Here is a 26,243-nt window from a genome sequence, read left to right as displayed (position 1 = left end):
CTGCCTACATTGTGAGTGGTTGTAGTTGGGACACAGAGAGCCCTTGATGGCAGCAAGCGCTTCTTGTGACATCAGCTCTGTGGCTTTAGGGGGAAGGCTGTGGCTCTGGGTCCCCAAGGGAGGGGGCTGTTTTTCTCTTCTTGATCGTTCACGTTGGTGCCCGTCTGACTTATAAACTTTAATGGCCAGTTTTAAAGGTTACTGCCATGGGGCACCTTTGTTGCCAGTTTTAGTTTTTTAATTTGGAAACTTTTTTTCCCCTTGTGGTCTTGGGAGGAAAGATTTGGGGCCATTTGGGGCTGGGAATCGGTATTTGTGGGTGATGATGAGATAGCACAGCAGCGTTCTGGTTCTGGCTCCAATAACCAGAATCCCTGGCACATTATCCAGTGGCCCAAATGAACCCCCAAAGGAGAAGGGGAAGACTGACATTGAGATGTATAGGCTTGGGCAGTATCGGTCCCGGATATAGAGCATTGGGAGCTTGGTGGGCTCTCTGAGGAGAATGGTAACCAGAACACTGAGGCACTGGGAAAGGAAGGAGACTTCTGAGTCTTTTTGTAAGCCTCTTAACTCTTCCTTCCCCTTGGACCCAGGGCTGCGCTCCGAACGTGAGCATCGTTGACAGTGGTCAGGTTTAATTAGGTTGGAGACAAGGCTGCAGATATAGAATTGATAGTCGAGAATACGACCCATTGGTGGTTGCCCCAGAAATAACAGAGAAAGCTCCACTGGGTCTTTCTGCCAAGAGGAACCTGCTATAGGAGGAAGGGACAGCTCAGATCTCCAAGATACGCAGTACGAGGGCCGGCCCTTCTGGACATAATATAGGGTCTTGGATTCAGATCTCACTCCTGGCTGTTCCTCCGAGGCTGGACAAAGCTGGATTTGCTTCTTATTCCCTGTGTTGCAGGGCGGGGGAGGAGGTGTGGGGGTTGGCTCGGGGCTGGGCCACAATTAGTGACCTGGAAGCTGGGCTGGGCACCCAGAGGCTATAAATAGCAGACATGGAGCAGTCGCTGAGCGGACTGGAAGCCCAGCCAGACTAGCCGCGTTTCAAGTGGTCTGGGTGGGATTTTTTTTTCTCTGTTAACCATTTGTACATCTGGTTTCCTCAGTGTTGGTGGGGGCAAAGGAGGAGGGTGGGGTTGTGAACAGAACCAGAAGTTCATATGTGAAGTAGCTCCTTGATTAGTTTTGCTATATGTGTATCTTGGAGCTAGGGTCCTTAGTAGGCATCTGGGAGTAAGAAACGTAGCTGCTGGAAGATAAGGTCTCCGAGCAGGACGTGCAGTCTGGGCAATGCAGAAGTCCTGCGGGGCCCCTGTCACTCATGGACGGTGGGTGTTCCTGAACAGGGAGCTTCAGATTATCTGGGAGTAGGCCAGGGCTTATCATTTCTCAGTACTCTATGAAACTCAGTACCACAGTACCTAGGCACTCAGTACCACAATCCCTCTGTCGCAGCCTAGCCAATCTGCTCACCTTCCTTGCAGGCAATGCTTATTTTCGCTTCTTTGCATTTGTTCCCGTTACCTGCCCTGGACTTGAAGTCAGATGCTTTGATTTGAATTCAAGTTCTCCCACTTAATTTGTTTGTCACTTGGACATATTATTTATGCTCCCTGGGCTTCGGTGTAGCTCATCTGTCAGTAAGCAATTTTGATAGAATACACCCTAAGGTTCCTTCTAGCTTTTATAAACCTGTCAGTTGATTTCAGTCAATCCATTTCTATTTTTCTTCTTCAAGAAGAAAAGTCACCTCTGCCAGGAAGCCTTCCCTGAACTATCAGTTCAATCTTAACCTTCCTCTCACTTCACAGACCATTAGCAGTTACAGTGTATCCAGTTTTCTCTTGCGTTTATCATCTGTTTCTTTGCAATTATTTTCTTGCTATTTTCACATATTTATATTTTGTCTCTTCAAGTAGATTACAAGTTCTTTGAAGCAGGAAACCATATCTTCTTGGCTCTACCACTCACAGCACTTACTGTTAATGTTGTAGGAACCATTGAAGCCCACTAAAACTTCCCGAGAGGCAGGCAGGCAGGCAGACTTGGAGTGGAATGGGAAATAGGAAGAAATGAATATGTTTTCGGCAAACTCCACTTTGAGAGGTGCCTTTGTTAGAATAAAATGGAAAGTGGGGAATGAGAACACAGATGGGAGATTTCATGCATTTCACCGAACCATGGGATTCCAGTGCCACTGCTTCGCTGATTCTCTTTCTCCCTCCTTTTTCTTCTTTCATCTTCTCTTGAAGGTGCTTTTACTTATGGGCGCAGTGTGAATCAGTGGGGTTTTTTGGACACTGCTTTAATAACGCTGAGTATGGGGCTGTATTTTGTGTAATGGTAAAAGGACTTTCTGTTGCAAGCATAGGCTCTTTGTATTACGTTTCAGTTCTTCTAGTTTCAATAATCCATCTGTGTATAGACCTCCTGTATGCCTGAAAATGAGGATAGGATAATAACACTTGTTGATATCTGTGAAAATGTATATGACATGGTTTTATCTGAGTCCAAGGAGACCAGTGTCTCTCCTGGTCGGCTTTCCTGTCACAGGGCTTTGATCTTCCATCCTTTGTTTCTTCCTTTCTCCTACTTTTAGGTCTTTGGACCAGGCTAAACAATTCCTCCCCTCTTGGGTGTTTACACTCTCCCAGTGTTAGCAGAAGGTTATCGTGTCTGGTCTCAGACGTCACTTAGGCCATCTGCCTAGCTTATGCCCTTAACTGTTCCTTTTTCATCCTTTCCTCTCCTACCCCAAGTCAGTTATGCTACTCTTCCTGGCGCTCACTCACACACTCTCTCCAGTTTTGGTGCCAGAGTGCCCGATACTGGGCACATGAACCAGGCAAGGTCTCCTTAAACTAAGGGAAAGAGACCGTTTCTCTACCTTCAAGCCATGATGCCTTTCAGCCCTGGGATTTGAGGCAAAGGACTTGATTTCGTGGGTATTATCTTTCTTTCAGTTCATTCGTGTAATAAACATTTATTGAGCACCCATTACATGCTGGCTTCTTATTAGACACCAAGAATTTAATTCTATTTTATTAAATTCAGCAGACATTTTAGTAATTACTATTTGCAAAACATTATGTTAGAAGATGGGGGTTCAAGAATAACTGAATTCAGAATTTGCCCTCAAGGAAGTGATAATCCAGGAGAAGCGTCAGACATATAAATACTGAACTACAATGCAATATAGAGTGAAATGAGAGCAAATCTAGGTCCAAGTAATGTGCTTTGGAAGAAAAGAATAAAGAAGGTTTAACTCTAGCTTTTTGAAAAAGGTAGGTTTGTGGGCAGCAGGGAGGGATCAAGGAAGACTGAGAAAGAGAAGAAATTTGAACTGGAGCTTGAAGGATAAGAATTTCCCTAAGTAGAGAATGTGAAAAGGGATATTAGAATGAACAGCATTCATTCTTTTTTTTCCAGAAATAATTTTTTGAGAGAATGGGAAAAGGCGTATTTAAAGAACAGCACTGATTTCTGCTTTAAATATTTTTGAGAGCCTATCGTGTGCCAGTCACTGTTATAGATGCAGTGATAGAGCAGTGACCAAAACAAAGTTTTGCTCTCAGGAACCTTGCAGTCTAGTGAGTTGTCAAAATGAATGTGGCATTTGTTTTCTCTATCCCTTTGCTGTTAACATTCACCATACTTCTTACTCTACTAAGTCCTTTGAACTGAAAAAAAAAAAAGTCCCTTAACGCTGGGCATTGTCATCTCCTTAGTTGGTGCCATCTATATCTTTCTAGATTGTTTGTTCTTAGCCACGTTTTTGACAGATCAAAAACAGACCAGATTCTGCCCAAACCTGAGACTGGTACTGACAGCCGATACTTTTGACAAACACTCCATGTCATTAGAAGATTAGGAAGTGTCTTCTATTTTAGTGTTATTTTTATTTTGCAGCTTAGTTTTCAATTCTTTGAACATTGATAATCTGTATGAGTAACAAATGGTACCTGTTAACCTAGAAAATGTGATTAATCAGAATATCCCCTTCTCAATCCAGCAAGCGATCAGCACTCACTGTAATCATGTTTACCTTGGCTAAACCGTCTCCATTTCTTTCTGTTACTGTGCTGATTCTCAGGGCCCATCTTCTGCCCAGCTGATGTGTGTTTCTGTTTTACCCATGGTCTCTTCATGGCTTTAGGCCATTTTAATTTGGTCAAGTTAAGCCTTTCTTCCCAAGTCTGCAATTGCCTTTGCCTCAATTCTAAGAGAGGCTGACAGTAGGAATGAATCCAAAATTCCATTCATTTTATATTCACCACATCTGGGTTTCTTTTAGCATCATTTTTCCCCTTGAGAACATTTTCAAGGTTCTCCTAATTTTCTAGTGGTTTTTGTTGTTTTTTTTTTTTTTTAGTAGTGGAAGGGTGCCGTTTGGAAGATTACTAAGACATTTCCAGAACTGATTATCTAGTCTTGAATCTATTTATGTAAATCCCTCCTTCTCTACCACCTTCTCTCAGTTAGTAAAATCATTTTCCTTTCCTCTCTTCATTTACTGTGTAAGCATCTTAGTCTTACGACCCGAGTTGTTGGTGATACTTACCCTCTGTTCCTCTTTGTTTCTCAGGGAACCGTTGATTCTCCAAAGAGGAGTCTTGATATGTCTTGCATTCTCTTGTAAGGGAACGCTCTAGGGAGAGAGAGCAGCAATTCCTTTTCATGTCTCTTGATTTTACTTCTGAGTTCTATCAGTTCTGGGGAGCTCTCGACTTCTGTGATTGCCAACACCATTCTCAACCGCTAGGGGACACTCTGTATCCCTTGGCTCTTTTGGAATAATTGTGGGGAGAAATCTCCCTTTTCCTTTAGTCAGTCTGTATCTGGTCCTGGGGTCACCGCATTGGGTTGTGCACTGCACAATTGCAATGAGTTCCATTCACGTGAAGGATGATGCCCCTGGTGTCTTGCAATGCAGTGGCCCTGCCTTGAGCTCAACCACGGCAAGGTCAGGATTTGTTTTCAAACCTTAGTCAAAACAGAACCCAAAATACCAAAACCAGAACCCCCCCCAAAAAAGAAAGTTTCTATAGGAATAAATTCTTCCCCACACTATCATTACATCCTTCATAGAGATAATGCAAGTTCTATTAAACACACACACGCGCGCGCACACACACAGGTTACATATGTGTGCTCTGGAGTTAGGCAGACCTGGGTTTGAATCCTCACTGTACCACTTACTGGCTGTATGACTTGGGTTGAGCAAGTTACTTAACTTGTCTAAATGGGGAATCCAGATTCAGGTGGTCTGGGTTCAAAACCCTGGTTCTACTCAGTTACTAGCTGCGTGACTTTGAGAAAGTTACTTAACCTGTCTGGCTTCAGTTTCTTTTTGTATCAAATGGGCATATTAATCCCTCTATAGAGCTGTGAGAGCTCAGTAAGATAATATACTTCCGTACTTTTTATAGTATCTGGCACATACTAAGCATTCGAAAGTGTTGTTATGTGTGTGATTATTGTTCTCCTATTTCTTTCCCTTTAGCAATCAGTATATTTAATGAGCATGGTGTCCTCTTGGTTCAATGTTTATGTATATAGACGAATTTGAAAGCAGTTTTCGTTATTCTTAAACTGACATCCCCCCCCCACCCAAACAAACAAACAAACCACAAAGGACTTCACATTAAAACAAGATTGAGAGTCTCTCCACCTATCAGTCAGCAGAAATTTAGATTGGTTATTATAGCTTTGGCAGGAGTATGTGGAATTAGGCACTCTTTATACAATTTTGTTAGGAGGCTAAATCGATACATTATTTTTGGAGGGCAAATTTTTGTCAGTTTCAGATACACCCTTTCGTCCAGCAGGTAGGAATGTAATCTGTAGAATTATGAACATGCGAAGAAGGCTGCACAAGTATGTTCAAAGCAGCATTGTTTATAATAGGGGAAAGTGGAAACATTTTAAGTGCCCATTGTTAATGTAAATTTGAAAAAATTATGATTTATCCAATCACTGTGAAGCCATTAAAAAGAGTGAGGTAGACCTGTATGTACCTTGAAAAGATGGCCATGATATACTATTCAGTGAAAAAAGCAAAATGCAGAAGGAGATATATAATGTGATCCCATTTGGGGGAAGGAAAAACCACCTTTCTGTATGTATGTTCACATAAGAATAGAAAAAAGTCCGGCAGGATACACACCAAATCGAGCACAGTCATTACCCGTGAGGAGGGGTTTGGAAGTGAAGAGAGGGGGTCTTTTACTTATACACTTCTGTAGTGTCTAAACTTAAGTGTTAATAAGTCAGTGTGTTTTTTTGTAACTTTTTTAAAAGGAAAAATAAATGGATGAGTTTACCCAGCACGATCTTATCCTGATAAGAGATCTTTGCCCTTTCTTAGCTCAACTGGTTTAGCTTCCTGGACTCAGTAGCCCAGGTTCCCTTCCTCAGCCCTGTCTGGCCCTGGGGGGATTCTCAGCCTGTCTGGAAATTTATTCGAATTCTCTTCCAGAGTGAACAGGTCCTCTGGGTTCTTGGCCATATTTCATTGTCACTTTAGAGCCGCTCTGCTCTTTTAGTACACCTTAATTTCTAATCCTCTAATGAGGAAGGCACTTTCCTAACTGGCCCTAAGAATTCTACATAGGGCTTTAGGCCTGTCTATACCAAGTTCGCACAAACTTCACCCTTCCTTGAAGGTTTCCTTAGCTCCTGGACCCTTGAAAACCCTGTTCTCAGCTCTTGATAGAGGCGCGTCTGTTTGGTTGACTTCCTGATAGTAAAGCTGGTACTGTTCTTTAGTGAAGCTTAGAAAACTATCCTTTTATTCTAGACTAGTTTTAGCTCAGGGGTGGTAATTTCAATGTGACTTCTAGTAGCGTTGCCACATTTCAGGCATATTCTTACCTGCGTCCACCTTCTTGCCAAAATCCCAGAAGGCTTCCTTCTTCTCTGGTTTTGAAGCTCTGTGTCCCCTGCAGCACGGCTCTGCTGAGCAGACCTCCCCCTGGATTCCACCTTCCCGGTTGAGGGACACATCTCACACTTCCTCGCTCTGTCCTCGTTTCCCACCCTTCCCCGATTTCTGAACCCTTCCACTGTGCCTTCTGGAATAAATGGTGCGACATCAGCAAAATCTTCTCTCCAACCTCTTCTCTGAGTATTCCCTTCTCCTTTTTGCTCAGAAACTTGGCTTTCCCCTGAGGATACTTTTTCCTCTGCAGCCTTCTCACATGGTGGCTATTTCTTCTCCCATAGTCCTCTTACTGCTGAGTGTGGATACGTGCCCTCCTTGCTTCTAATTGCTTCCTCGCCATTCTCCCTCCTCTTCCCTAAAAAGCACGGCTTTGCGTCTCCTGTCATCAGATTACATGCCATCCGGTGCGCCTCGTGTTTTGGTAACGCACTGACTGAGTCATCCTGGAGGACTTTAGCTCCTGACTCACTGCCACTTTCTCCAGTTTTCTCTAATTGTCTTGACATCCGCCCTGTCTCAGTCACTGATTTCTGTGGACATGCTCTAGAACTGTGGTTTTCAACAAGGGGACATTTTGCCCTCAGGGCACATTTGGCAATGTCTGGAGACATTTTGGGCTGTTACAACGTGAGAGGTACTACTGTCTCCTCGTGTGGTGGGGAGCATCCAGGGACGCCGCCGATCGTGTCCCCCACGACAAAGGATTGTCTAGCCCAAAGTGTCCGTAGAAACGCTGCTGTTTAGAAACTCTAGAGCCTATCCGAGACCTCGTCCTTGCCAGTAACTGCTACCCCCTCATAAGCTCAGCTTTGTACACCCTACTTTCCAGCCACTTCCTCCTCTTATTGTTCCCGCTCTCCTTCTCTGCCTCCACCCAACATTCCTTTAATCCCACAGAGACCTCCAGTCCATTGATCTTTCCCTCCTTTTCATTGTCCTGACTCCTTTGATGTCCTGCTTCCCTTCCTTACCCAGCTTCTATGGTCAATCATTATACCATGTTTCCCCGAAAATAAGACCTAGCCGGACCATCAGCTCTAATGCGTCTTTTGGAGCAAAAATTAATATAAGACCCGGTCTTATTTTGCTATAAGACCGGGTTTTATCTTGATACTGATTTTATCTTATATTGATTTTACTCCAAAAGACGCATTAGAGCTGATGGTCCGGCTAGGTCTTATTTTTGGGGAAAAAGGGTAGTCACTTCCCTGCGTGCACTCTTCATTCTAGGGCTCATCTCTTGTGTTGTGCACGGTTAAACCCAACTCTTCTACCTCTTCCATACCTGCACATGCAGCCAAATGTAGTGAGAAATAAAACATAACAATCATGCTGATCAGTTTCCGTTTAAATTCTTGACCATGAACCTCGAATGCACCCTTAGTCATATCATACTTGTACTTCTCTAACCCATTCACTCTTCCATCATTCTAGATGGCTTTCACACCGTAGTCTCTTTCCTCAAGTCCCTATCACCTTAACCTTGCTTCCATTTTTCGTGGGGAAAAAAGAACAATGAATCAGAAGTGACTTGAACAGACTTACACCACTTCTCCTGACTGCTAACATATATGCCCTCATACACTGCCTTTCTACTGTTTGCACAGATGAAATGAGCTGTCTGCCCGGACATTAGATTCCGTGTCACCTATCAAAAACTTTTTTCCGGTAATTCTCCTCTCTCTAACTTTTTGCTTTCTATAGGTTTGTCATGTTTACATATAAATGTGCTATTACTATTTTTCCCATTTAAAAACTCCTCCCCTTGATATCCCGATTTGCTCACCAGTGACTACTCTGTTTCTTTGCGCCCTTTGCTGCAAAACTTCTTGCCAAGAGTTGTCTGTTTCTATTGTGTCCCTCACTTCCAGTTCTCTCGTTAAAGCATGCAGCTTTGACTTCCATCACTCTACTGAAGTTGTTTTTGAAAAGGTCACTACTGACTTTCTCATTGCCACGTCCGATAGTTCTTGGTTCTCATCTTGTTTGATCTACAAGTAACCTTTGATACAGTTGGTCACCCAGGTCTTCTTGACACACTTTCTTCGTCTGGCTTGCAGAGCTGTGCACTTTCCTGGCTTTATTTTCTACTTCGTGGTGACTTCTTCACAATCTCCTCTGCTGTTTTCTTCTCTTCAGCACTAGCTCCAGGCTTAGCCTCATTCCTCCACTGTTCTCTGCCTACATTCATTTGTCAGTGATTGCGTTCAATCTCATGGCTTTAAATACCATCTTTACACCTATGTCTTCACCTCAAATCTTCCCAAACCCCAGACAGTGTTTCCAACCGCTTGTTCAACATTTCCACCTGGAAGTCTAAGAGCCATCTCAAACTCAACATGTTCAACTTGAGCTCCTGACTTGTCTCCTTCTTCCCAACACACATACTCCAAACATGCTTCTATAACCTTCTCCTCCTCATTGATGGCAACTCCATCCTTCCACTTTCTTGGGTTAAAACCGTGGAGTCCTGTTTGACTCTGTCTTTCTCTTATCCCCACATCCTTTCCAGCAGGAAGCTCTATTGGCTCTTCTGTCCAAGTGAATGCAGGCTGCCACTGCTTCTACACGTTGATCTGACCCACCATCATTTCTGCTTAGACGACTGCAGTAGCCTCCTAACTGGCCTCTGTGCTTCCACCTGTGCTCTCCTACAATCTTTTCTTCACTTGGAAGCTGGAGTGATCCTTTAAAGTTCTTACAAAAGTCACCTCGGTAGGTAAACTCAATGGAAGTGGGAAAGGAAGAAAGCTGATTTGGTCAAATGTTTCCTTAGCCTTTCTCCTGTATCCACTGCCCACCTTCCCTTTCTAGGAAGAGATCGATAGTCTTCCACATCCCTAGTCAGCCTTTTCTTTCGATCCTCCCTTAGGTGCCTTTCTACTCTGACTAGTGGCCTTTGGGGTGAGGGTGGGGAGACAGTGTTATTCCCTGGGGTGGGAATCAGAGGGAATAAAATTCTTCTCCCATTCTCTTTCTCTGTTTTGGTGGGTTGGAGGGCTGAAGCTTTGACAGATAATGTTTTATTATCAACAGGTGTTCAAGATGCCCTGTAACCAGAGCCTAGATTTGGTCCTTCCTTCATGCCCTCACCTGGAGATGAACCCTGGAGTAGCAGCTCTGTTCCCTAGGGTCAGCCTGGTGTCAGGGCTGCCTGTTCTCGCCTGAGGATAGGGGGTTAGCAAACTCAGTGGGAATCTTAAACCCACAAGATTATGGCTTCCTGAAAGGAAGTGGAGAGTATATCAGTTAGGAAATGCTAAATTAGGTAACCAGGGCATTCTCTCTTCTTCGGTGAAACCTAGATCTAAAAGAATGTGAGATGTACTATATGCCTACAAATGATATGGACATTTTAGTGTTCCAAGACTATAGCCAGGAGAGAGGACAGGTAGTGCAGAATTCCTGGGCTAAGGGACTAGAAGTCTCAGGAAGCAGCTTTTATCCTCAAACCTGTTCACATCCATGTAGGATAATGTTCTCCGAATCAGGCATATCTTGACCCCTCCGCAGATGCTCTCTATTTCCAGGCCCTTCTCCCACCACCTACCCTCACCACCCCCACAGTGACTTCTGTTCTGAGTCGGGGTCTGACTTGAAATCTATCTTTTAACCTCCATTTTTTCCTCCCTGTATTCCATTTTTTCCTGGTATCTCTTTAGTGCCTTCTTAGGCCTGCTTACTTTTCCCTAGTCAGTGGATTTGAGAGTCATCACTGGACAGTTTTCGGTCACATACCTCCACTGTCACCTCAGCCATGGGTTAGGCAGGTGCCCTGTTGTGAATGACAGTATTTTGAGTTAAACTGGTAGCAGATAACTCGGGCCTCGCAATTGACATTTTAGTGTTTCAACTTCCTAACCCCACAACCTGCCAGCCTTCTGGACTTTCTGGAAAGTGACTTCATATCCAGAATGTTTTCTTGTTTCCTCTGACTCCTTGGGATCCTTGCCCTTCTTTAAGCTTGGAGTCAGTGGGGGCCGGCACTGGTCCTGGGGGTACAGGTCTGGAGAGCACGTCCCTCCATGGACTCACGTGCTTGGACTTGGGTAGTCACTACCAAATGTTGCGGTAATTAATGTTCACTTTTCCATTTGGATGTTTGATTTGGACTTCACTGTGTTTTTTAAAATATATTTTACTAGAAAATATTAAACGCATAAAAAAATATGTGACACATATAAGGAGTAAAGGATAATGAAATAAACACCATACCCACCACTCACTGCATTTTTATATACTTAATGAACAGTAATATTCAGTCCCTTGTCCCCTAACTTCTCCTTTCCTGTTTGCCCTCAGTGGGATTACAGACAGTGGCAAGAGCAGCTGGAGACACTTTGAGGATCATTCTATTCCCTTTTCCACATAAGTGGCCCCAGGCATCTATCTGTCTAGTGGGGGGTTAGGCATTGACCAGCGGTGTCACTTTTGTCACAGGAAAGCTGTTCAGGACAGTTTGTGTCCCTCAGTTTCTTCCTCCTCAGTAAAATGGGATATCTAATTGAGCTGCATTTTCCAAGGGGACCTCTGACCATTTTGGTTACTTCTCCTGGCCATTTATGTCTCCCGTGTGCCCTTGTACTCCCTAAATCTAAAGGTCTACAGAGATTCACATAGTACTGGGACTTCTTCACCTATTGTTCTTCCTATTCCGTTTTGTCTGGCTCCTACGAGCTCAGTGTCTAGAGATAAACTGCCCAGGTTTGGCCACCAGGCACAGGGAAGGCCGCTTTCCCTCCTCCCTGAGGCATTTGCCATTATTAATACCTGCAGGTTCCTAGTAGTCAGCAGCTATGGGCTTTATAGAATTGACAGTGTATACACCTTGAGATGTTAGGAATCTATAATCTAGTAGAATATGAATATACACAAATATACATAATATATTATAAATGTATTTCGATTAGCTCATTTTTTTAAGGTATTATGTCAGTAATTAACTCTAAGGAAGAAGATCCCCTTAATTAGCTTAAGTAAAAAGGACATTGATTGAAAAGGCACAGGGAGATCTCCCAGTACCTGATTTCAAGAGAGGTAAGCATGCGTCACGGGAACTGGAAAGGCAGCTTCTTTCTTTGAGATCTTGGAAGTGCTTATCTCTGCCCCTCACAGCCCACCACTGGCTGGTTTGTTTCTGCTCCTGCCCACTATTGACTGACGTGTGCTTTGGCTTGGCTTGCTGCTAACTCTGACTAGCTCTGTGTGGCCTTTCAATTACGCACCCACTGTCATCCAATGAGAGTCTTTATAGCAGGGGTTTTACCCTGGGGTCCACGGGTGCCTTGAGAATCCATGCTTAGAATTCAAGGTTTCATGAGTTGGGTGGGGGAACAAATGGCATCTTTAGTTTCATTAACCTGTAACTGAAATTTAGCATTTCTTTTATTATAAGGGTTAACAAAAACCACCGTGGCATTAGCAGTATCTGTGATTTTTGTCACCAGTAGAAATCACAGATATTTTCCTATCATTTTATGGTTGCTGCAGATATTGTGGAATATAGTTTACGCTCATCTCTACTTGAAATTATGGTTGTTATTAGACCCACTAGTAGTGTCAATAAAGAAGCACATATGTTGTTATATTATAAATCTGTGATTTTTTTTCATATTTGAATAATGACATTTAATTAATTGGTTTCCTTGGTAATTCTATATATTTTATTTTATGCATTTAAAAAGGGTCCCCTGCCTTCACCAGACTGCCAGAGGAGTCCATGGCGTAAAACAAACAGCAGAAACTAAGAATCCATGCTCTGTGACTTGGGTCACACAGCTGATGGAGAGAATCTGGTCCAGGGATTGAGTTCTCTTGGATCAGGTGTCCACCCTTGATCTAATTAGCTGGGGCCAGGTAATTAGGGTCACATAGTACAGATTTGACCCTCTCCCTCATCTTGCCTTTTCAAGGAGAGCTGTGGGTGAGTAGGACATACTTCCAAGGAAGGGAGCTCAACCGAGCTGGCCACCTTAGTTTACTCTGGAGTCATTTGTATGTGATCTAGAGAACAGTTTTCTTCCATAGCCATATTGTACCATCCAGCTAAAAACTACGTGCTATAGAATATCAAAGGCATGAGGAGTAGAGTGTAGATATATCAATATGAGTTCAGGAAGAGCCATACTGATGGTACTAAGTAACATCATATGACTATGGTAAGAAAACGTAGTGATTGGTGTAATAGCAAAGTTTCGATGTTGAATGAAAAAAAATATATTCCCTTCTTCTCCCACTCAGGATCCTGGATCCTGGGAGAACCACCCTTGCCACATTCATTTTCTCCAGATTATAGGTTGTTCCATGTTGAACCCATCACGGATGGGCTCAGTGTATTCATCTAAGAATTGCAAAGTCCTTACAGCAGGAGAACAACATGATACTACGTGCTCAGAGAGGGGCAAGGAAAAGTGAGGCTGAGGACGTGCGTTCTCCTAACCTGGGGCTGAGTTAGGAATTTGAGTGCAGGGATTTCCAGAGAGCCTCAGTTTCTGGGGACAGCCTCACACAGATTTAGCTGCAGAACATCAGCTCCCACACGATACTGTTCTTGCCAGCTTTCCTACGGTCTCATCATTAATGCTGAGAGCTCTGGCAGCAGCGATTTGGGCTGGGGCTATTAGTTGGCTGGTTCCCGTGGATTTCCCTCCTGTTTTCAACTCAACATGCTGTTCTGATTTCATGGCTATACCTTGACCCCAGCCCCACACCCGGGCCCCACCCCTTGGCCTTGCTTCTGTTTGCCTCCTCGTGCAGGTTCAGAGCCGGGCAGCTTGGGGGCGGGGCTAGGAAATCCCTGACAAGGATGAAAAATCCTGCCTGCTTTCCGCTGTTCTTTCATAGCACACTGTGCACAGACCTGTATGATAGAACTGAACATATTTTGCCAAACATACAATCATTCATTTATTTCTTTGGACCTAGAACAATCTGGCTTAGAGAAGGTGCCAAGTAAGTGATTCTTGAATGAATAAATGTATTTGTTTCTGTGGCTTGAGACTTTTTCCCTGATTCTTCTTTCAGAACATTATCTTCTGCCATTAAGCAGGGATTTATTCTATATGTGTGTGTATGTGTGTGTGACACACTCCCTTGTTCATTTAATACAGTACTTGAAGCAGCTTTTTCAACAATCCTTTGAATTGTATTATCTCCCAGTCCTGGAAAACACTGTTTCCTTGGCCTATCCCCAAAGAGTTTGCAGTGGAACACATTTACTGGAGACTAACACAGCATCCCTAGACCTCAGGCTGGCTTTCGCAGGAAGCACCCTTTGGGATGAAGTCGGTTCAATGGTAGAGAAGCTCAGACGATGGGAAGCAGCTGTCTGAGAATCTCAGGCCACTGAATTTGAAAGGTGTTGAAGGCTTAGCATTTCCAGGTTCAGTTATTCTTTCTTTGTGGGACTTAGGGAGACTCTCACCTCACACCCACCCCAGCCAGTGCATCCCTTGCCCAATACCAACTGTTCTTGCTCTTAGAATGCTGATAGGAAGAGCTTTATAAGGCAAGAACTCGCAGAGGTGGCTCTGAGGTTGTCCTGTGGGCCCTCGCTTAAACTCCACTGGGCTGTGAGCTGCAAAAGGAGGGACTGCAAAAGGAAGCGCTGAGAAGTCCCCAGAGTTCCGTCCTCTTGCTATTGGACTTGGTGAGAGATTGACTGCCAAGGGCACATATCTAACTGGGCTCGTCAGAAGCGGGTTCTCAGCCAGGACTGGGATAAACATCTATCCCAGAGCTCTGTAGAAGTTATAGACTCGAATCTCCGTGAGGGCAGTGGCCATGTCTGCACCCCAGATGGAATTCCCGGCACCTACTTCAGAGCCTGGCACATAGCAGATACTCAGCAAGTATTTGTGGAATGAACCTGAACTCCAGGAGCTCATAGCCTAGCAGGGGAGATAGCAAATGAGTAAACAGATCATTGGAAATTATTACAATTGTTTGGAGAAAAAATCATAGAGTACTACATGAGCAAATACTTGAGATGGCGTGATCAGGAGTCCAGAAGAAGTGATATTTAAACTGAGATCTAAAAGGTGAGAGGGAGCAGCACTAGAAGAACAGGGAAGACAGATACATAGGAGATGCCCTTCAGCCACTGGCCAGTTCGCAGCAAAGCTGAGGAGGAAGTCTGCATGCCTATTTATCTAGCTTCTTGTCGGCTATTTATAGGAAAAAGAAAGGTCTACTGTTGATTCATGGTTCGTCAGTTCACTGCTGCCCCCACCCCACACCGTTCCTTACGTATCCAGCTTTGTTTTATAATGCCGTAGACCGAGCGTTCTTGACTGGGAATCAAAGGCTCCAGTGTGTGCCTGGCCACGAAAAACAATTATTTGTTTATGTGTCTGACTCCCCAGCCAGACTATGAGCTCCTTGAAGGCAGAGAACTCCATCTCATCCTTAGGACACAGCACACAATCTGACATACTCAACAATTTTGTTTAATGAGTGAATTCATAACAGTTAATACTTATTGAGTGCTTTCTATGTGCCAGGCAGTGCAGTGAGCACTTTACATGCATTATCTCATTTAATCCTTACCAGAACTCGATGGTGCATACAGTGTTATTATGCCCATTATATAAGTGGAGCAACTAAGGCTGAGAAAGGTCAAGTAATGAACTTGGGATTTGAGCAATTCAACTCCGGAACCCATATAGTTTTGCTGAAATAAAGTGCGTTTTCTGGTTGCCTTCAAGTAACTCAGATTGCTTGGAACTTTCAAGGGGAAGGGTTTACTGTGTTACACACCTTATCTCATTTAGCAATCCTTACAACAACTCTCATTGATAGGGATTATTTTACTCATTTATGGAGAGAAAAATTAGGCTCAAAGAGATTAAGTCACTTAAAACGAATATGTAGGTGGGGGAGTTCTTTTCAAAGCTCGGCCTGTGTGACTGTAGATCCCATGTCCTGTCCCCATTCTATGCTCACTCTAGTCACTCGGTCACCAGGCAGGAACCTGCTCCACTGACTATGTTGAAGTCCTTTAACAGCTGGCCAGGCCTATTGGGAGCCTAAGAGTCTATTCCCAAAAGAGGGAACAGTGGAAAACAGGAAGAGGAAAGTGGGAGAGTAGACACTTTCTCTGTTTTTAAATCCTTTGAAAAACTGAGATATAATTCACACACTATAACATTTACCGAAGAGTATATACCAAACGTGTACAGTTCTGTGGTTTTATAATATTCACAAAGTTGTGCCCCATAACTACTGTCTAATTCTAGAACCTTTTCAACACTCCCAAAAAGAAACCCTGTGCCCATTTGCAGTCATGCTCCATCTCTCCTCCCTGCAGCTCTTGGAAATCAGGAATCGACTTTCTGTGTCTGTGGATTTGCCAATTCTGAATATTTCATACAAATGGAATCATATATTATATGGTCTTTTGTGTCTGGCTTCTTTCACTTACCATTATGTTTTCAAAGTTCATCCATTGAAGCAAGTATCAGTCCTTCATTCCTTTTTATGGCAGAATAATATGCCATTGTGTGGCTAGACCATGTTCCGTTTATCCATTTGTCGGTTGATGGACAGTTGGGTTGCTTTCACTTTTGGGTTATGAATAATGCCGCTATAAACGTTCATGTATGAGTTGTTGTATGAACATATGTTTTTAATTCTTGTGGGTATATACCTAAGACTGCAATTGCTGGGTCATATAGTAATTCTACATTTGTTGACGCCCTGCCAAATTGTTTTTTATAGTGGTTTATCTTTTATTAATAAACTTTTTAAATTGAAATACAAGGTGCATACAGAAAGTACCCATATCATAAGCACACAGCTAGAAGCATTATTACAAAATGAACATAGCTGTATCATCAGCACCCAAATCCGGAACTAGAAAATTTCTAGTACACAGTTTCTACCACCTCCAAGGGTAACCAGTCTCCTGACTTCCAGTATGATGGATTAACTTGCCTGTTTTGAACCTCATATAAATGGAATCATATGGTATACACTCTTTTTTGTTTGACTTTTCACTCAACAAACTGTTTATGAAATTTATCCATGTTGTGTGTAGCAGTACTTTGTTAATTTTCATTTCTGTATAATATTTCATTGTAAGACTGTACCACAATTTATTTATTCATTTGTGTTGGGTACATACATGAAAGTGGAATAGTTTTTTCATAGTTATGCATATGTTCATATTTAGTAGATACTGCCAAACAGTTTTCCAGAGTGACTCTATCAATTTATGCTCACATAGGCAGCATATGAGAGTTCTGGTTGTACCATGTGCTTGGCAACACTTGTATTATCTGCCTTTTCCCTTTTAGCCATTATAGTAAATACATAATGATATCCTATTGTGTTTTTGATTTCCCTAATGACTTAAGACATTCTGTACATTTTCATGTAATTATTGGTCATTTAGATATGACCAAGTTCTTTGCCAGTTCTCTGTTGTGCTATTTGTCTTTTTCTTATTGATTTTCAAGAGTTCTGCATATATTCTGGAAACAAGTCCTTGTTGCTCATATGTATTGCAAATATTTTCTCTCACTCGCTCGATTTTTTGCTCTCTTAATTGTGTCTTTTGAGGAACAGAAGTTCCTAATTTTAATGTAGTCCAGTTTCTCAGTCTTTTCCTTTGTGATCTGTGTCCTGTTAAAAATCCTTTACCCACCTAAGGTCATGAGGACCAGGCTTTGATCACCAGTGTGTGTGAGAGAGAGAGACAGACAGACAGAAAGAAAGAGAGAGAGAGAGAGAGAGAGAGAGAGAGAGAGAGGCAGTACATCACCCTATAGAGTAAGATTTTACAGGGTGGAAAGGACTCTGTCACCCTACAAGGAGCAGGCAGGGTGGGGGCAGGGAGCCCATGAGATCACAGCCACCATGGGCTGTGTTCCCAGCTGTCAAGCATGTAATCGGAGTGAAAGAGAATCCCTTTGGTGGTAGATGTCCTACAGAGAATACTACTGGGTCCTCTAAATCACCTCTGTACCCTACAGACCCAGCTGACTGCCTTCCCTTCTACACTAAAACAGGAGAAAAAAGAAATGAAATATGTACTTACACGCAGTGCCCGTGGCATGGGGCAGGGACAGAGCTTTCAGAGCCAGATGCCTGCCTCGTAGCTGTCATTTTCTTTTTGCTACTAAACCTGATGTTTTTTCCTTTCTGATTTCTACTACATTGTTTCATTTCCATTTGGGAAAAGGGTGGTGAGGTGGCTGAATTGGAGAGAGGTGCTAAACTATCATTCAGATTTGTCTCCCTGATAGGCTGGTCCCCTCCTTGAGCCAGAGCTGACAGGAACTGCTTGTTCTTCTTGGAGAAGGAATGGGAGGAGAGAAAAGAAGGAATGAGCGTTGCTGCTGCACTTTCTGAGGGCCTCTAAGGATTCGTCCCCCCAGGAAACCACTTTTGTCCCCCCAGCCCCTTAGCTGCTCATTAGTCGCCTTCCAGACTAGAAAGCCATGGTTTGTGCAGGGGCTGGGTGGGGCTTCGGGACAGTGTAGGCTCCGGCCCTCCAAAAGGGAGGGGTTGATTAAGGAGTGAGCAAAGGGTCACAGCTTAGGCTGTACCATTTGCTTGTCACCTTGAGAAGTTCCACCTTGTCTAGCAAAACCTCCTTTCAGAGGCAGCCACCACAAAGGGCTCTTATGAGAGCAGCGGCCCCTGCCCCCACCTTCACTTCCACTCCCTTTACCATTATTTTTCTTTTGGGGCAGAGCTAAGGGGCCTTCCTGCTATGACTTTGAGGGGCTGTACTTATTTTAAAAGGAGATTTAGAGTCTAGAGCCTCCCCATACCAGAGATTCATTTTTCTGATTTTCTAGTTCCGTTGAAGGATTATTCAAGGGGTTAAGTCAGGCTTTCCTTCTCTGGAGGGCATTTTGTCTTTTCCCTCTATCAGCCTCTTGAGCTATTTGGAGATTTAAGAAGGGAGGTGAGAGCTAGCATCTAGTACAACTAGCCCTCAGAACAAGGGCCAGCCTTCTTCAGGGGGTGGAGGGTGGGAGGGAGAAATGGCTGTCTCACTGGTGATTCTAAGAGGCATCATGGTAATAGTGGTTCAAGGGTGTATTCTGGAGTTCAGCTTCCTGGGCCTGTCTGCCACCTCCCCATTCTGCTACTTTCCAGCTGTGGCCTTGGTCAAATTACTTAACCTCTCTGAGCCTCTGTTTTCTCATCTGCAAAATAAGAAAGACTTGAGTGCCCAGCTGACAGGGTCACTGAGGAGTTAACTGCGATAATGCGGTAAATGCTTAGCCGAGTACCTAGTGCTTTGAACACATTCCAAAATGTGAATCTTACTAGTATCATTCAAGCCTTCGATTCGGACCTCTCTATATGGTCTTTCTTCCTGCCTCCCTTCCCTTCTGACTGTGCGGTGCAGGGAGCTAGGGAAGGCTTCAAATGGAGCCACAAAAATCTGAATAATATAAGTAAGACTGGACTTTATCTCAAACTGTTTTGAACTCTGCACCTATCTTAGCTCCACTATGTTTCCAGCACCATGAGAGAGAGTGAGGCAGCAAAATTATCCCATTTTGAAGGGTGGCCACAAAGTGTAGTCAAATTAATGATTTGACTACACTGCAGACTCTCCCACCTTGTTTGAAAAGGATGGAGGGGTGAGGTGGACTATTACTAGGTGGACCTTTGCAAGGTCCCAAACCCAAGGTTAAGTACAGGCCTCTCCATGTTTTTTCCTTAGAGCCCCGCGTGGAGCGGGTGGGAGCTCAGGAGCCAGAGGCGGACAGGAGAGCATGGCGAGGTCAGCAGCGGCGGAGCAGAGTGGTCAGGGTAGGCCCTGTGCGGCACAGACCCAAACAAAGCGAAGCCAGACCAAACACAGGAGCAGTGTCAGCTGTCTCGTCAGCTTCCCACACGGTCTTCAAGGGCAGCGTGCCTTGTATACTTAGGGTACTGTGTTCTCCCACATCGCCGAGGTTGGTGAATAGTGAACTGAGAGAACAGAGGGGTATTCTGTGAGGGATAAAACAGAGAGACCCCTCGGGGTTGGATCTTGTCTGAAACTCAGAAACAGCTCATCTGCGTGAGATGCTGTGGGAAAATGTGAAGTAAGGAGAAGGGAGAATGAGATGAACATCGTCACCGGAGCTCTCTTTATTATCCCAGTAACATTGTTTTTCCTCTGACCCTGAAGAAACTGTGAGATTAATCCCGTCAAACACCATTTGGCTGTTAACTCTTTGGATGACATATCTGCAGTTCATGTTTCTCTCCCTTCCCAAATAGACTTTATTGAGTGTATTATTTTAACATGGAAATGCTGTAACGGAGTGTCTTGCACAAGCCACATTAGGGAGCAGGAAATGGTGGTGAGAAAGGGTTCCTGGTTGAAGCCTTGTTGGACAAGTTGGGCTGTGTGGAATCCTTTTGCTAAAATGTTTTGAGGAGCAAGTTGTTTGTGCTTTGTGTGCTCCTGGGGAGGGTTGCTTGACTCACCCCCAGAAAAGAGGGTGACGAGAATGAAAGGGAAACCGTGGCCTCCTCGGTAGGTCCTAAACATGGGGAGAATAAAGAAGATCTCTGAGAAGCAACAAGAGCAGTTTTGGGGAGGTCAGGAGACATAATATGTACTCAGCAGGCAACCTTTACAAATATTATCTTGTATAATCCTTCTGTCAGTCTTATAAAAGTAGGTATTGGTCTCCTCAGTTTTCTGGTGAGGTAACAGCGGTTAGTAACATAGCTGCTAACTGGCAGAGCCAGGATTTAAAACCAGAACCTTCTGATACAAAAGCCACACGGCCTTGGTCCTTCCAGAGACTGAGGAGTGGGCTAGCGTGGCAGTGGTGGACAGCGAACTACCCACAGGTAGCTCCCTGCCCTGGGTTTGACTGGTTACTGAATTGTTAGAAGGTCATATGCTTTGGGGTACAGTGGGGAAAGGTGAATCCCTGGGTCAACCCTAGCTTTTCCGTGCACTGCAGCATTAGGGCATTTCTTGAGCTTCCTTAGCACTGGACTGGGGCCAGGCAAGGAAAGTCTCAGTGTGCCTTGCTAAGGGAAGGGACACATTTCTTGAGTACTTACTCTACTTTCATTGAATCCTTTCACAAACTCTGTGAGGCAGATGTTGTTAGTCTCACCCCCACCTTATCTATCCATCCCTCCACGTCTAGGTGGTCAGTATTTATCTGGTGAATAGATAGATGGGATGGGGGCACGAGTTCTATTTCTTGAAGAGTCTTTCTCCTTAGAGTCCCCTTCCTAAAGCATTTTTCTTGTTTCTTTCTATTTATCGTGGTAACCCTGTGGTAATTTGAGACCTTAGGAGACTCTTCCAATGCGCTCGTACCCCTCAGGGGAGCTGGTGATGATTTCCTAAACTGCAACTTGGGCTCCCTGGGCAAGAAGTTTGTATCCAGTACCAGCAGAGTTTACCAGACTGCAAGAGGTAGGAGAGGAGTTCTTACCCTTAGCAAGTCATGTGTGAGGGGCCCTGTTCTGTGGTCGTGACATTGTGACAGTCAGTGTCAGGGCCTTGGGGCTGGGCCAGCTTCTGGGGCTGATGCCACAACCAAAGACCTGCTCCAGGCTGATGCTGGGAGCTCCAGTTTGCTCGTTTCCCCTTTTTCTTCTAATAAATCTGTATCCTCAGCCTGTGGGCCCATATTGAGTAGCGTGAGCAGTGTATCAGGGTCTGGCCTTTCCTTACCCAGGACCCTAATGGTTTCTTTCCTGAAACAGCCCCAGAGGAAAGGTGGGATGAGACGGGAGAAGGTGAGATGGGATCAGACCTCTTATTTTACTGGAAAGTGGCAGTTGGGCTCTCTCCAACAGTTCCTGTTGAGATCAGAGAGTAGGAGGGACTCTTAGAATTTCTGGACCACTGGGAGCGATTTTTAGACCTGATGAAAATGGGAGTTATTGCTAAGAGGGTAGTGTGGGCCGTAGGAACCAAGGTAGGCTTAGTAGGGACAAGAAGGGAAATAAAATGCCCTGTAGGATATCTGTAACTTTGGTTTTCCTAAAGCTTCTGATATGGCTGTATAGCAGGGGCCAAAGTCCTAGTGGATGGAGATGGGAACGTGAAATAGCTCTTGGAGACAGGAGAGTAGTATGACTCTTGCGGCTATTGAAAAGTCACGGTACTAGCAGTAAGCAGTGAAGAAGACCTGAAAGAATGTCCATAAATGTAGCAGGAAGCCTACAAAAGGAAACCTAGAGGAAGCTTCTGATTCCTCATTGTTGTATCAGTATTAGTTTGGAGCCAAGGAAACCTTGGCAACCAGTTGTATAGTAGAGAAAGCGACTTTGTGAAACAAAAGGCAATTCCCATAGGCATATCTTTAATTCAAAAAACGATGTTCTTGGCAATCTGGTGGATATGAATTTAGCCTTCTAGTCTTATTTCCCATGAGATACGTCCACATAGCCTGCCTTTTCACACCTTTGTGCCTCAAATACTTCCACCACATTCAGTCTAACCTTGCAAAGCTTAACTTGATGTCACCACCTCCGAAGCTTTTTACTGGACCCTCAGTCAGAATTCATCCCTTTCTTCTTCTCTGGGTTCCTTCCTTTTTACCTTTTGTTATAGGATAATGTTTGAAATATTTACATATATATATATATATGTATAAATAAAACACCTGCCCTTCTCCCACATGTGAACATAAACTCTTTGACGCAGGGACGCTGACCTATTTCTCTTTGTACTAACTCAGTCCTGTTCTGAGGAGGGAAGAACCGTGCACCCATTTCCCCTCCCTCAGCCCCGTAGTGCCTGGCACACGGTAGGAATCTCAACTTCTTTGCTGAGTAGCATTGATTCTGGGTTAATCAGATGAAGACATTATACAGCAGAGCATATTACACAGTATTCTTCCCCTCCCCACTCTGGGCAGTGACCCGCTTTGTGGCTGGTACACCTTGTTCCTGGCTCAGTCGTACTTATAGCAGGGGGCACTGCTGTTTGCTTTCCTTAGTCCTGACTCCAGCATTGTCCCTTTGATCTCTGCCGCCCGCCCCAGCTCGCCCTACCATTGTCCAGCGCAGGGAGCTAAAGTTTCTCCTTCCCAGGCTCTGGCCTCTTTACCTCTTTTCCCTGGCATATTCTGCAGACGATGCCCAAGGAATCAGTGACAACTGGGAAGGGCTAGAATAGGGTTAAGGGTATGGCCTTTCATCCCCGGAGGGTTCCAGGTCAGGCTGGCTGCCTCCTGTTTATCTGTTCGCTTTTTTTCTTATCACCTGAGGGAGCTTGTCCTGGGCTGGATGGGAATATAGGCAGATGTGAGGGATTGAGGATTGTCATCCTGGGAAAGGCTGTATTGCCCTTTTGACAAAAATTCTGCGGTTCAGAGAAGTAAATAGGGTAATCATTACATTTGTGGGCCCTGAAGCCAGACTGGGTTCTCATCCTGCTCCACCACTTACTAGCTGTGGCCTCCTCAGGAAAATGGGGTCATACTATTGCCTACTATGTTCATTCATTCATAAATAGTTATTGCGCCCCTGCTATGGGCCAGGTTGTTCTAGGTGCCAGGGAAATAGCAGTGAATAAGACAAAAATAGGTTAATACTTTAAATACGTAGAACAGTGTCTATCTAGCACATAGTAAATATGCAGCAAATGTACCAATATTCTTTGCCTAGTACTTTTCTGAGGATATATACTCACGGAGGATGCCCATTGATAGCAACTGCAGGACCAGATCTCTCTGAGAGGAGGGAGGGCTAATATGTACGTACTAGATTTGGACTCAGGTCCAGGACAGCACTGGCTCTGTGACCTTCCATTTCTGGCACTTCATTTTGAGACTAACTCTACGAACTGGCTAAAAATGACCCTGGAAAATTTATGAGTCTGTTTAGTTCCATAGAAAGGGCAGGAGATGGCATGGACTGCCTAGATTCTGCCTAGCCCATGTGTTCAAATAGTACAGTGCCTACCACGCTGTGTATGGGTGATGCTAAGAGAGGCCATATCTCTTGAGCAATATGAAAGGGCATCCTAGAGACATGAGCTATAAGGAAGGAGAACAGCTGTTGGCCTCTCCACTGTCAGGGCTTTCTGGCTGTGGAATAGAGGCGTGGGGATAGGAGAGCAGAACCTGGAAGGAGAGCAAGGTGAGGTGGGGGTGTGGCCTGAGAGTTTGCCTTCCCTATGTCAGTTCATTCCTCAGGGAACGCTGCTGGAGAGAGCTGTTTTACTCCTAGTGTGATTACTAGCTAGAAGTAAAGTTTGGACTCAGGGCTTCTGATTCATTACCTGTGGTTTCCAGTGAAAGTCCAAGACTGGTATAATCTTTATGGGAGTTGGGTTAGAGTACAAATGTATGTTACGTTTCCTGGGAATCAACAAGTTTTTCAGCTGCCACCATGCACAGGGAAAGATATAATCTTGACTGGTTCAGCCACTACTTCCCTGCTTCTCCCGCTTTCTCTCTTCCATCCTTCACCCACAGTGGTTTTTCAGAAATGAACGCCCTTATAGCCCAGAGAAAGTGCCCTTGACGAGAGGTATGGGCCGATCCAGGATTTGGGGTTGGTTGCCATATGAGTGGCTGGCATGGCTTCCTTGGAGACCTGCTAACTTGGCTAGGAACCATGAGGATTTGCATGCACAGGGACAGATGAAGGAGTTCTGGGCCCTTTCCAGGATTCTGCAGTGCAGCCAGGTTTGGGACCACTGGATACCACACTCTTTCATCTCATTTTTATTGCACTTTCTTCAGTCTTCAACATTATTTCAACTCGGTTCAGCCAAATATATGAAAGTCGAACTAGCCAAAGCATTTTGCTGTGAATATAAAGCCACAGTTCATTCTGTTTGCAGGAAACATGTAAATATAATGTGATTATAACAGTGTTTCTCAACGTTTTTTCATTATCACCTCCCTAAGGAATCTTTTAAGACATTTTTTTCCTAATCACCCCCCTTAGGAAATGTTAATATAAAAAATATACCAAAATTCTGTGCATGTATATCTGTGCTTTATATTTTAAAAGAGTAAGTTTTTTTTTAACCCCATAAGAACCAATTTTCACCCCCCTTGGGATTAGTATCACCCACATTGTGAGTTTGTCGATTATAATAAAACACAGTGGGGTCGCAGTAGGGAGTATAAAATGTCAGGTAAGCCTCCAAACTTTTTGAACTTTATTTCTCTCATCTCCTCTAACTGAACATCACAACTCCACAATTTCTTCTTATCCCCCAGTCTGTTATTGCCATATTACCATATTGCTCTCTCCCCTATCCTGGATTTCACTATTCATCGTCATCATTTTTCTCTCTAGTATGGAAGTTTACGAGGGAATTTAATTAAAGTAGCAACTGTATAGCTCAGGGACAATTTAGGGAAGGTGAATTCCTAAAAATAGCCCTCTAAGAGGTCATCCCTTTGACAGAAAGAGCCTAGAGACCTATGGTGTATTCATGGAAGAATACAGTAAACCTGAGTATAGGAAAAATTAAGATATACTTTGGAGTTGCCTTTCAGAGGAGATTCCCCAAGAGGTCTTCATATTGGTCCCAACAGGCTTGGATATGGGTGCCCTTTATGGGATCTAACTTCTTTATATAAATTCTTTTGGAGTTGATGTCAGTTCTGCCAGTGGAATATCAAGTCCCTTTTCTCTGGCAATATAGTGTAACCAATGACAGCATCTCCTCTCCCCTGTAGAAACTACCAGCGGCATGCAGTGTTGGTGATGGAAGACACTTTGTCACAGATCTACAGGATCTATATATGGCAGTCACCAGACAAGAGGTCCAAGTGAGGCAGAAACATCAAGGTACTGGTGAGTGGCTCCAAGAGTACTTGGTCTCCCAGGGTTAGAGTTAGGGTCTAGGTTTATGCTCTCCAGGTTCATGGTAGCTCTAGCCCTTGTGAGTTTTTAACTTTAAATTAATACAATTAAATTAAATTAAATTCTTATTTCCTTCTTTGCTCTAGCCACAATTCAAATGCTCAACAGCCACGTGTGGCCGGTGGCTGCCAAGTTAGATGGTGCAAATACAAAACATTACCATCGTTGCAGAAAGTTCTAGTAACTGGTCTAGGCACTTAAGAGAATTAGTGAGATAACCCGGAAAAAGAGGAGTCTCCCCATCTGAGACATGTCGGGAAATGAGTAGAAGACCAGTTGGTTATATTGTGTCAAGAAATCTCTTGTCCTACCTGGTGAAAGTGAACTTGGGGAATCTTCATAGTAGAAACAGGGCTTTTAAAAAATCAGCTGGAAGTTGGATTTGTGGCTGCTTCTGTCTGTTTATATATTAGCAACCCCTGGCGTTTCTCAGAATGCTTGGTAAATTCTAATGTCTTCCTGGTAAGAG

At 44.0% G+C, this 26,243-nt stretch overlaps 1 protein-coding gene across 3 annotated transcripts in view; it reads left to right on the top strand.

The window, feature by feature from the left end:
• Positions 1–26,243, top strand: part of NHEJ1 (non-homologous end joining factor 1) — a 73,170-nt gene that overhangs the window by 44,380 nt on the left and 2,547 nt on the right. For 2 of the 3 annotated variants that reach the window (XM_019741873.3, XM_074313700.2), the window contains exon 6: positions 25,588–25,705. In XM_019741873.3, coding sequence (XP_019597432.2) covers positions 25,588–25,705 — 118 coding nt within the window. The remainder of the gene's footprint in view (positions 1–25,587; positions 25,706–26,243) is intronic. The other variant, XM_074313696.2, reaches the window with a different exon arrangement.

Source organism: Rhinolophus sinicus, chromosome 17, assembly GCF_057876585.1.
Source record: "Rhinolophus sinicus isolate RSI-liver-muscle chromosome 17, RSI-T2T, whole genome shotgun sequence".
Lineage (NCBI taxonomy): Eukaryota > Metazoa > Chordata > Mammalia > Chiroptera > Rhinolophidae > Rhinolophus > Rhinolophus sinicus.
Note: the sequence above shows the minus strand (reverse complement) of the source record. Positions and strands in the feature narration are given on the sequence as shown.